The 12,796-nt window shown below is 40.0% G+C and overlaps 1 protein-coding gene across 3 annotated transcripts in view; it reads right to left on the minus strand.

Moving 5' to 3' along the window:
* WWC2 (WW and C2 domain containing 2) overlaps positions 1–12,796 on the minus strand; it is a 209,296-nt gene that overhangs the window by 67,192 nt on the left and 129,308 nt on the right. For all 3 annotated transcript variants that reach the window (XM_044760694.2, XM_070499627.1, XM_044760695.2), the window contains exon 5: positions 3,579–3,658. In XM_044760694.2, the coding sequence (XP_044616629.1) occupies positions 3,579–3,658 (80 nt within the window). The remainder of the gene's footprint in view (positions 1–3,578; positions 3,659–12,796) is intronic.

Raw genomic sequence — 12,796 nt, forward strand, 5'->3', positions numbered from 1 at the left:
TAAATCACAGAAAACTGGCTCTGAGCTCATTTGGTTTAAAACATTTAATAATTTATATTTATTCTAATGTGAAGGGTATAATCTGAAAAAAAGACCAAAACAATGCCGTCTTTTTCACTCTTCCAAGCAAAATTTACTCAAACAAGTGCAGTTTGTAGATAACATATTACCCCAAGCACTATTTTACTAAATATTTTATGCTGCTGAACAAGCAATTAAAGCCTTAAAGAATCTAAGAAAATAAGTTTCATCATAAGGTCATTCGATAATAAAGTACGACGAATGGAGTCACTGAATTAAACACACACACACCAAGTGTTCAGGGTGGGAAGGGACCCTGGAGATCTACGAGTCACACTTCCTCCAAATGAAGAAACCGAGGCCAATTCAGGGGCTAAATTTGCAGAAACACTCCGCTTGTAGGGCGACTAGCCTCATAGGCCTGGGCTTGGGGCTCTTACGACTATTAGATTTATAATATTTGATAAGAACACTGGAAGTACTTTGAATATGGGTTAATTCCATTTATTTGGGAAGGCATTTGTCAGTGAAATTGTTGGCCCCCTGAAGTATTATATCTACCAACTTAGTTGAGGCAAAAGGCTTATTTTAATTAAAAAAAATAAATTGGTGAGATTTTATGAAATAGCTAGTAATATAGGCATCTCAAACTGTCAAAATAAATCGCTGGAGCCCAAGTAATTTCTTCCTATTTGTGTAAAACCTGCAGAATTTAACAGTAAAACAAATGTTTAATTCAGAAATCAACCATAACATTTGAAAATAAAAGCAGGATTACTTCAGGCTGCTAATTTAAACTGCAGAGAGCTTTAAAAATAGACAAAAACTTCTTGGCTATCCACTGCTCAATCACAAGTTAAAAACGACAAGAATGAGCCATCCCAGCGCAGCGTGCGCCACGGAACCCTTTTTGGCCTTTTTTCCCTTTCTTTTGCCTCCTGTCAACCTCTCTACTTTTAAATGTTGCTTTTTTCCTTTTCCTCCGAGTTTCTCCTTTTTCTCCTCCACTTTTCATCTCCCAACTTTTCTCTCATTTGACCCTGACAATAAAATAAAATATTAGCATTACGTGCTGATTTTTAAAGCAAAGTACTGAGCTTTCTGTTCTTAATTTCAGAAATGCCATTTATATTTTTCCCTACAAATTTTTAAAAAAGTTTTGGTTTGTGCCCTATAATTAATTTTTCCCATATCTTAGCCTCTTCTGAAAGAGAAGAGATTATCATTTGCATGCTTTCCCTGGAAAATATGTGCCCCTAGAGCCAAACTTTCACAGACTCTGCATATACTTTTGGCTTGCTGGGTGTTTCATCACCTCCCATTTTCCAATTTTGAGTGAACACTGGAGGTGGCAAAGTAGAAATATGCTCCTTCCTGGTATCCATCTACACATAAGCAACACTCTCGCTTAGGCCAAAGTCAAATTTGGGAACCAGAGACTGAAATGAATAACATAGAGCATAAAACTACATTCATTCATCCAGCATAAACTATTACACCAGGTAAAATGAAGCCTGACTTTAAATTACATTATAATTCCAGATTCAACAAAAATATTCCATTCTATTGTGAATACGTGAAAAGTTGCAAAAGCCTTCAGTGGGATTCTATTTAAATCTTTTCCTGAAATATATTTCCTGTCATAACCCTAAGTAAACGTCCCTTTATAGTATCAGGAATGTGGTTTCTTGAAAAGTATGGTCTCGGGGTTCAATCAATCATTATTCAAGGTTCTACTAGTATGGTGGTTAACATCTGAATGCAAACAGCTTTATTTTGTCTATAGTTAACATCAACAAGAGATGTCTCTGATGTTAGATATCATATCCTCCTGCTCTTGGTTCAAGGGATTAGAATCATTGTAAGAGAAGGCCTAAATTTCCACAACAAATGTCCATTGTTTTCTTGTGGAATGTTATTGACAGATTCTTAAACATGCCTTAGATTCCTATAAAAACTGCTTGCAAGCAAACTGCTTTGAAACAATACAGCATTGTTACATCAATATAACAAAAACAGCAAGTTTGGCTAACCTTTAATCTCGGGTGGTGACATGAGTTATAATTTCACGTGCCTTAAAAATGTTTAACGTATGGCTAAACATTTTGTGGCGCTCTTCAGAGTTTGTTTTCTCCCTCCACTCCTACCAGAAAGCCCTCCTTTATGTTGATAAACAATTACTAAATAACACATTCAGGTCATCCCAGGTCTGCCCAGTTTTTAGGCAAGCTCTGCAACCAGATGAATTTCTTAGAACACAGCTGTACTCAAGAACCACCTGGAGATCTCATAAAATCTACCTGGGGTGGAGACCAGAAACAGGTATTTTTTAAAGAGCTCCTCAGAGTATTCTAATAAGCAGTTGAGAACCACCAGGGCGGGAGGAGCATCTGACAGAATATCATGGTCAGGATTACATGAGGGGAATAGGCAAAAAGGAAGAGTGAGTCACAAAACCAAACATCTGAAACCAAAGTCACGTGACTGGTGGTCAGGCATCCTGGCTGGGTATCCCGAGATGGAGCTCATCATCCAACACACAGAACCATCAGCTCATGTTTGCCTGGCCAGAGAACATACAGGATCTGTAAATGGGGAAACGCCCTGCTGCCTTGGCTTGCTGCTGAGGGAGAGGCAGGGAAGAGCAGGAACCTGCCTGGACATGAAACCCATCAGGGAGATCCCCATAAAGACTGCACACAACGGGTGGCACTGAGCCCTGCATCATGGAGAAGGAAGGTACAAAGCAGCTGCGTGCCTTTCAAGGGATAACGCCTTTGATCCTCTCTGTGGTCATGTGGCTGTGAAACCATCGGCTGCTTCTCTTGCATCAGAGACCCTGTGTTGGGAATTGTGAGAGCTAGAAAGTCTCAGTGTGCCTGTCAGGGCTTACTTAGGCCGGGCATCATCAGCAGTGACAGCAGCGGCTTCTGGGGGCTGGCAATGCAGCAGGGATTTCCAGGCCCCGCTCCCCTCTGCCATCTACATTTCCATCTCACCTGGCCCAGCCCAGAGCTATGCCAATGGCCCATCAGACTTCAGTACATAACTGGAAAGGGCAGGAGGCAACCCGGCAAATGAGGAACTCACCCAGCTCCTCTGCGCACGATCCTGACTTGCTCCCGAGCTCAGCCACGGTCCAGGCACGCCTGGGCTGACGGAGGGCAGAGAGATGCCTCCACCAGGGCCCAGGGCAGTGGAGCTCAGAGTCTGGCCCCAGAGCAGAACGCGGAGCGCGCTCCCTGCACCTACTGCCTTGGCTGCACGCCCCCATCTCAGACAGGCTGCCGGCGCCCAGGAGACAAGTCAAGTTTCTCACTTTAGCTTCTTTGGATCTCTAATGATTACTAAAAACTTCAGACGTTTTCAAAGTGTATAGATTTTCCCAAGTTTCTTGTTTGTCAGTTGACTGCTTTTTTGTTTTTTGGTGCAGAGCTTTGAGCTTTTTACTTTATGTTTCTTTGAGAAATCTCTTATGTAAAGTACTTTTATTTCCTTCGTCTTAGTTAGGGGGCTTTGAATTATTCTAAAGTCAATTTTAGGATTTTTATACTCACTGTTGCAATGTTTCAAAGCCTTGTTCTTTATAGAGCAATTCTTGCTTCATCTGTGAGAGCTCTCTCTTCAGCTTTTTAACCTTTTGTGAGAAATCAATGTAAATATGAATGTTTGTAAATAATTAGCAACACTGCTTTAAAAGATAATCCATTAGTAAACTATTAAACACATAATCAGTCATTAGTTTAACATTCACTCTACTAGTTTCTCCTTGACAGAAACTCTATGGAAGGTAGATTAATTATTTTTACATTACCAATAATGTACATTATCACTAATATTTACCTTCATCATCTTATTTAGCAATATTCCTCTGAGCTGGACATGACAATTGTCTCCATTTTGTGATAAACAGCCAGTAAGGAGAGAGTCAGAACTTCAAACCAAGGTGGCTCTGACTCTGTCCTCACCCTTCCTTCACTCTGCTCCAGGACCACTGGCCACCCCGTTTCTCAAACATGCCAGGCAGGAGCTGCCTCAGTGCTTCCGCACGTGCTGTTCCCTCTGCCTGGCAGGCTTTCCTTCAGATACTCAATAGTTGACTCCTACTCACTCAGGTCTTGGCTCACGCACTGCCTTTTCAAAGAAGACCACTGTAACTGCCCTCTTCCTGCCATCTCTCTATGTAGTTTACAGTACTTCTCAAGAGCGGAAGTCCTCTCTGTACCTGTTTCCTGTCTGTCCCCCAGGAGAAAGTAAGCCACGTCCCACCAGCGGTGCCCTGAACTTCTAGAACAGTACCAGGCAAACAGTAGGTGATGAATAAATATTTGTTGTCAAACTGATAAAAAATATTTTTTTCCTGTTGCCAAGTACATTCTTTGGTAATAACAACACTAAAATCTGATAGATCAGAAAACAGCAGGAGCCTGGTTTAGTCACAGACAGAAGGTCTTCACATGTATCAGAAAGTTACTTCCATATATTAAGTGTTAAGCACATTCTGTTACACCGTATTTCAATGTGCTTTTGAACTTTTATTTCCTATTTATTCTACCAATTCCTCAAATATTTACTGACTCTCCACCATGTGTCAGGTCCTGGGTCTGAAGTGTGAACAAAACAGACACGATCTTTGCCCTTATAGGGTCTTATAGAACAACAGAATAGGTCTTACAGGTTCTCAATAGAACAATGGGGGAGCCATATATTGAGCAAATGATCATCAGATAAAATAAATCTTACCAATTACCACAAGTGATACAAAGGAAAAGTTCAGGATACTTCAAGATATAAAAGGGGAACAGGATCTAATTTAGTCTGAGGGGTTGGGTAAAGCCTTGCTAAGAAAATGATGTTTAAGCTGAGAGGGTTAGTGGGGCTTCACTTGGTAGAACGGGGTCCTCCAAAGGCCGAATTTGCCCAGGGATCTCAGCAACGTGGCAGCGTAAGTGCTCCCTTCATCTCTCCCGCTTTTGAATTACAACAAAATGGACATTCACTGATCAGTGGAGGATACTCACACTGCACATCAGGATGCCTGAGAGACCTGTGCAGCGATACATCTGAAGGTGGAAGGACTACCCCCAGGGAGGTGGTGGAGATAGGGAGCAGCCCAGGCTTGGACCCAGTGGGGAGATCCTGCCCACAAAGCACAACAGCTGGTGCGATCCAGGAGGAGACAGCCGCGGATCTGCGCACCTGGGTTAGTTGTCAATCACATATCTGACAAGGGATTAACTTCCAAAATATATAAAGAACTCATGCAACTCAACAACAAAAACACAAAGAGCCTGATCAAAAAATGGGCAGGGGATATGAACAGATGTTTTTCCAAGGAAGATATACAGATGGCCAAAAGGCATATGAAAAAATGTTCAACATCATTAATCATTAGGGAAATGAAAATCAAAACTACAATGAGCTTTCACCTTACAACTGTTAGAATGGCTATAACTACCAAGACAAAAACAACATATGTTGGAGAGGATGTGGAGAAAATGGAACCCTTATGCACTGCTGGTGGGAATACAAACGGTGCAGCCACTATGGAAAACCATATGGAGATTTCTCAAAAAATTAAAAATAGAAATACCATATGACCCAGCTATCCCACTGTTGGGTATTCATCCAAAGAACTTGAAATCAACAATTCAAAGAGACTTATGCACCCCTATGTTCACTGCAGCATTATTCACAATAGCCAAGATGTGGAAGCAACCCAAGTGCCCATCAACTGATGAATGGATAAAGAAGATGTGGTGTGTGTGTGTATATATATATATATATATATACACACACACACACACACAATGGAATACTACTCGGCCATAAAAAAAGACAAAATTATGTATTATGTATTATGTATTATGTTAAGCAAAATAAGCCAGACAGGGAAAGACAAACACTGTATGATTTCACTCATATGTGGAAGATAAACAAACACATGGACAAAGAGAACAGATTAGTGGTTACCAGAGGGGAAGGGGGTTTGGGAGTGGGTATAAGGGGTAAAGAGGCAGATATATATGGCAGCTGACAAACAATAATGTACAACTGGAATTTCACAATGTTATAAAATATTATGACCTCAATAAAATAAAATAATTTTTTAAAAAGGCAGAGCTTGCAGACAAACCCTAAACTGTGGGAGGGGAAAACTCAGCAAATCTCTGGATTTAAGAATGCTAGCATTGCTGGATTACAGAGGTGGTGTGCGGCATGAGAAGGGATTGGAAAAGAAGGCCTGATTACATAGTCTTGAAGCCATGCTGAGGATTTCTAAAACCTATCCTACGAACAATGAGAATCAAGGAGGGATTTGAAAGCATGCTCTGCTTTATGATTTTAAAACATCACTGTGATGACTCTGTGGTCATTAGACCAGAGGGGCCAAAAGGGGCCATTCCACCAGCACTGTGGGTACGGGTGCAGGCAGCACTATGGAGAGTAGAGCCCAGAGGAAGAATGTATTTTGGGGCAGAATCAACAGGACTTGGTGACGGACTCAAAGTGGAGAGTGAAGGAGAAGATGTGCCTAAGATCACCTCCAGGATTTTGGCTTGCCAGTAGGGTGCATGAAGGTGCTTTCCTAAAGAGTGGGACAAGATTTGGGGGAAAGACCAGGGTTTTCTTTCAGATATTTATTTTTCTGATACCCACGAGACTTCAAATGCAATTGGAATACGTGGCCTTGATGTTCAGAAGTGGTGCCTGGACTAGAGACATAAACGGAGTCACTGACATAAAGACGATATTTTAAATGCATAAGAATAAATGAGATCACCTGGAGAGAAGACTGAAAAGAGAAGAGAGTGAGGAACACAGCCTGGGCATCTTCATCATTCAGAAGTCTACTAGAGGAAAACACAAAACACGCCACGAAGTAGTGGTAAGAGTAACTGGAGGAAAAAAAAAAGAGCATCACGGAATAAAAGAGAGAGAAAGCCAAGAGGGAGACTGGGTACTACGAGGAATAAAATGACACGGACAGGAGCTGAGTAATACCCATGTTAACACCCATACTTAAGGGCACAATTTGGATATAGTAGATATTCAATAATTTATCTGTTAAGTTTATCTGAATGTTTCACAGTCTGTATCCTAAGGCACTTATATTTTATTAGGGAAAAGGAAATACAAATAATTGTGTTGCAAGGCCTGATTTATAACTACTAACAGAGGTATAAACAATGCTTTTGGAATTCAAAAGAGGAAAGGATTCCTTATGGCTTGGGGATGAGGGCTGACCTCATGGAGGAGGAGATATCTGAACTGGATTTTGAAGGTGCTTTAATATTCATGAAGAGCAATGAGCTCATTCACACTGTGTCATAAAGACATTTCACCTTTAGCATTAGACCGTTATCGCGTCGAGAGAGCCATCAGCAATCAAGAGCTCACTCGGCATGTACTTCTACTTCTGGCCGCACCCTCAAGAGCTTTTTACCAAAAAGACTGTAACATTTTTATTTAAAAAAAAACCAGTTAATCCAAAAATCAATAGCAACTCAAATAGCTGGGCCGAAACCTGTCTTTACTTTTGGAAACACAGTTGATAAAAACAATGGTGATATTGGGGCTGACCCGGTGGCGTAGTGGTTAAATTCCTGCACTCTGCTTTGGCGGCCCAGGGTTTGCCGGTTTGGATCCCGGGTGCAGACCTGGCACCACTCATCAAGCCATGCTGTGGCGGCATCCCACATATAACATAGAGGAAGATGGGCACAGATGTTAGCTCAGGGCCTGTCTTTCTCAACAAAAAGAGGAGGATTGGTGGCAGACGTTAGCTCAGGGCTAATTTTCCTCAAAACAAACAAACAAACAATGGTAATATTGAGCCCACTGAGAACAACCGAATTTAAACAATCAGTATATTTCATTGACAGAAAATAGCCTTCTACTTAAAGTCATTTGGACTGTGATGACACACTAATTTAATTTTTCCAAAAATTATCATTTAAAATCTAAGTTAACTTTTGGCAACTCAGATGCTCCTCTGTTTAAGTGATGGGAGTGAGAGTTTACTGTATGTTTGCTGACAATGATGGAGGAAGCTAATCCGTGCTTTCTTTTCCTCCACATTATTTACTTTACCTAAAGTTGGCTCTAAGCTCCTGTTCTTATTTTGGGAAGTCTGCTTAGTGGATGACCTGAATGAGTCTCAGCTCCTGAATATCAATGTTGCATTTTATTTTGTTAACTATGAAAAAGTGTGATTCTACTCCACTGACAAGTGAAAACACATTATTTGCAACCAGACATTACTTCCAATTGCTCTTAGTTTTAAGAGTAAGGTCTTAATTCGTTCAACCACCTTTCTTCTCGGAGAACCATTTGACAAGATTAGCTACTAAAGGATCACTGTTTCTATTCTTCCATTCTCCAACCTAGCCTCAAACGTAGGACACGGGATGTAAAAACAAGTGTCCTTGGACCACAGCTAAACGATGAGCTAATGCTCACCTGCAAATTTAGCACAATGTGGACTCTGCTAGGAGCAATAATGAGAGCTAAAATTCACGAGCACTATATGTATTCCAGGCATTGTGCTAAATATAAATACCTGTTTTCAATCCTTATAACTACTCTATTAGGTAGAGACAGTTTTAATTCTTATTTTGTAGCTGAGGAATCTCAGATCTAAAGAGAATAAGTAATCTGCTGAAGGTTACACCACTACTAAGCAGCAGAAAGCAGTCCAGAACCCAGGAGAATTTTTTTTAACTACAATTATAAAAGTTTTGGCTATTAATGGCATGACAGTACATGTAAGATCAAAGACAAACTAGAATTGTAGCACAATAACCTAAATAAAATCTATGGCTGTTATTCTTCCTTAGAAACTTCATTATTCCTGCATCCCATCCCCAACTGAAGATATGAACAGCCCAGACGCCCTAGAGCCTGGCTACTTTCTGCAGCTGTAGCCAACCATCTAATTTTACAGACCTATTTCTGTGGAATCAAATCTCACAACCCAGAGCACCAAATTGGAGGCAAGAGACCCAGGACTTTTGCACATTTCTTGCTTTCTAAACTGACTACACTAAAGCCACTGACATTTTCAATTGATTTTAAAGTCATTTCTGAAAACCAGGAAGATACTGTGATTAAATGTGATAAGTATGACTGGAAATCACAGAGCCTCCGACCATCTCTCACAATCCTAGTGTGTAATAAGCTTTATTTTAAAAGGGGGAGAAGGAAGGTGACAATGAAGGAAAAGTAAATTCCAGAACCTGTGGACCTTGGAAGGATCACAAGACAGGCAGGTTTCGTAAGTGTGCCCTGAAAGTGAAGCCAGCGACGTTAAAGCTGTAATGAGTGAAATGGCATTTTGCTAATGGCCACCTTCCCTTTGCACCATTTTTTCCATTGTCTGGCCGGGAGCCCCTTAAGCAAGCCAACAAAGGGCAACTGTCACCTTGCTCCTTCTGGAAATCTTTCTCTTCACTACCGCCTCCACCTCACTGAAATCCTCACCACCCTCCTCCTCTCTAAAGTCATCTTTAAAGAAAATGAGAAATCAGCTTCAGAAAGTCAAAGAATTAATAATGAAAACATTTTTGATTTTACTAAAGAATAGAGGAAAACAGAATCCCAGATGCCATTAGAGCCATGTGTGATGTCTAATAAATGGATTCAGTTATCAGAAACAAGATATTGAATACAATATTGTGTTTAAAAACCCAAAGTTTTGTTTAACAACAATATAAAGGGAATAACAAAACAAAAGCCACTGAGAAAAATTATATGAGACATTTATGAAAGACACTATCTTAAGATACAAATAATAGATACAAATATGGAAGGTCAATGCTACATCTCCACAAGAAGTTAAAATAAACCAATAAGTTGCCACACGACCCAGCAATTCCACTCCTTGGCATTCACCCAAGAAATATGAAAGTTTATGTCCACACTAACATTTGCGCAGGAATGTTCATCATGACACTGTTCAAAATGGCCAAAAAGGGAAAACAACTCAAACATCCACCAACTGGTGAATGGGTAAATGAAATGTACTCTATCTGTACGATGGAATATTATTCAGCAATAAAAAGGAATGAAATGACACATGCTACACATGGATGAATCTTGAAAGCATCATGCGAAGTGAAAGAAGCCAGACACAAAAGATCACATATTGTATGATTCCATTTATACAAATATCCAGAACAGGCAAATCAGAGAGACAGAAAATAAACTGGTGGTTGCTTGGGGCTTGAGGGTGGAGGAGAAGAGTGTGGGAAATGGGCAGTGACTGCTAATGGGTACGGGGCTTCTTTTAGGGGAGACAGAAAGGTTCTAAAATTAGATTGTGATGACAGGTATACAACTAAATATAATAAATTACAACTGAATATACTAAAACCCATTGTACTGTACATTTTAAATAGGTGAATTGTACGGTATGTGAATTATTTCTCAATAAAGCTGTTAGATTTAAAAAAACGCAAACCAACAAATGGAAAACAGAAAAGGTAGAACATCACCCACACACAAAACCAAATCATCTCCTAACAAAGACAAAACTGAAAACCAGGGTATCTCTATATGCCAATTAAACTGATAAAAAATAAACACACATCACAGAAACTTGGTCACGGCGTCCTATTTCAGATTAACACCCGAAGTCTTCACGGCGGTCACGAGGCCTACAAGCTGCATCTCCCTTTCATCGCCGAAGTTAACTCTCTCACCTTCCCTCCCTCTAACGTGGCCGCATTTGACTTCTCATTGTTCCTTGAAGATTCCAGACCTTCTCCAGCATCAGGACCTTTACCAACTCCTCCCCATCTAGGTGACTTCTTCACCATCTCTGTTGAGCCTTTGCTCACTGTCGCCTTGTCAACGAGACCTACTCTGAAGACCCCATTCAAACTGCAGCGAGACCTACTCTGAAGACCCCATTCGAACTGCAGCCCCACGCCCTCTTCTACAGCACCTGTTCTTAGCTGCACTGATTTTGGAAACAAAAAAACCCATGATATTCTTTTTAAATGTTCCTGTACTAGGTTTACCAATATTTTGTTTAGGATTTTGGCAGCTATGCCTATGAATAAGACTGGCCATTTTTTTCCCCTCATATTATCTCGTCAGAATTTGGTGCCAAGGTTATGCCAGCGTAATCTGCAGGGTGTCTCTGGAATTTCATTTATCGTAAAAGGGCTATTCAGATTTTTTCTTTCATATTGAGTCATTTTTGGTCAATGATATTTTAATAGAAATTTATTCTTTTCATCTTGAAATTCAAAAGTAATAGTATAAATTTGCTTATTTCTCTTATTTCTTAAGCATCTAGAGTTTTACCTCTTTTCATTCCTTACATATTTTTGTTTCTTTTTCCTCTCACTTTTGAGTCACTCCTGACAGATATCTGTCAATTTTATTATTCTCTCAAAGAACTAAATTTTGCTTTCACTGATACTCTTTATTACAGCCATGTTCACTATTTCAATAATATCTTCCCTTAACTTTATTTCCCTTCTTCTACTCTTCAGATTTATTCTGGTGTTCTTAGGTTGAATTCATTGCTCAGTAATTTTTAAGACTTTCTTATTTTCTAGTACATGCAATTAAGGCTTTAAGTTTTCCTTTAATTCTTTTCTGACACTATTAACTAAACTACAGATTTTTTTAGGATTCTCCACTTTTTCCACTACTGTCTTTCCTCTATTCCAGGATCCAACTCAGGACACCATGTTGTATTTACTTCTGTCTCCTCAATCTCCTCCAATCTGTGACACGTCCTCAGCCTTTCCTTGTCTTTAAAGATCTATTCGTTCTTGAATAGGTCAGATGTTTTGCAGTGGGTACCGTCAGTTTGCTTGAGGCTTTCTCCTTAATAGACTGAGGTTCTAAATTTGGAGGAAGACCACCACAGAGGTGATGTGTCCTCAACAAATGCTATCTGGGTACATGCTATCAACTTGACTTATCGCTGGTGACAATAAGTCATTAACCTTAATCACTTGGTTATGGTAGTATTTGCCAGATTTCTTCACTGTGAGCTTACTCTTCTTCCCTTTCCATGCTCTATTCATTAGAAGTCCATACTCAAGGAGAGAGGAGTATCAAACATTAGTGGACATGTTAAAGCAATCCGAGTTAAGTGATGCGTACTGGGGGGGAGATACTTTGAAGCTACACAAACATCCTGTTTCTCAAAGTTTTACTCACTAGTTTTAGCAAAGAATATTCATATATTTTTGACCCATTATTATTTAGAAGTGTATGGTTCTGGATATCCAAATTATGTAGCTTCTAAGTTTTTTAAACTTAGAAGTAAAACATGCACACAGAAAAGGAAAGAATCTTGAGTATACCACCCAATGAATGACCCCACCGTTAAAACACCCATGGAAAGGCCAAAAGTTCAAGAAATAATTCATTATCAGAATCCCAGAGCCATTCTTGTGCCCCTCCAAATTACTGAAGCTTCTCTTCTCCCCAAAGTAACCACTATCCTGACTTCTAACCCAATAAACAGACTTGTCTTTTTTGAACTTTATATAGATGGAATCATACAGTGTGTATTGTCTTACTTCTAGCTTCATCTGCTCAACACTGTGTGGCTGCAGGCAATTGTACTAACTTATTTTCACCGCTATACAATGTTCTAGTGACTACACATAACGAATTCAGCCATTCTGCGGCTGGTAGACATTTCAAGTTTCAGGCTATTACACTATGAGCATTTTATTCACAGGAGTGAAGCTGCGTGGTAACAGGTGTGCACACGGTCAATTTTATTAGGAAAGGCCAAACAGCT

This window comes from Equus asinus, chromosome 27 (genome assembly GCF_041296235.1).
Source record: "Equus asinus isolate D_3611 breed Donkey chromosome 27, EquAss-T2T_v2, whole genome shotgun sequence".
In the NCBI taxonomy this organism is placed as follows: Eukaryota; Metazoa; Chordata; class Mammalia; order Perissodactyla; family Equidae; genus Equus; species Equus asinus.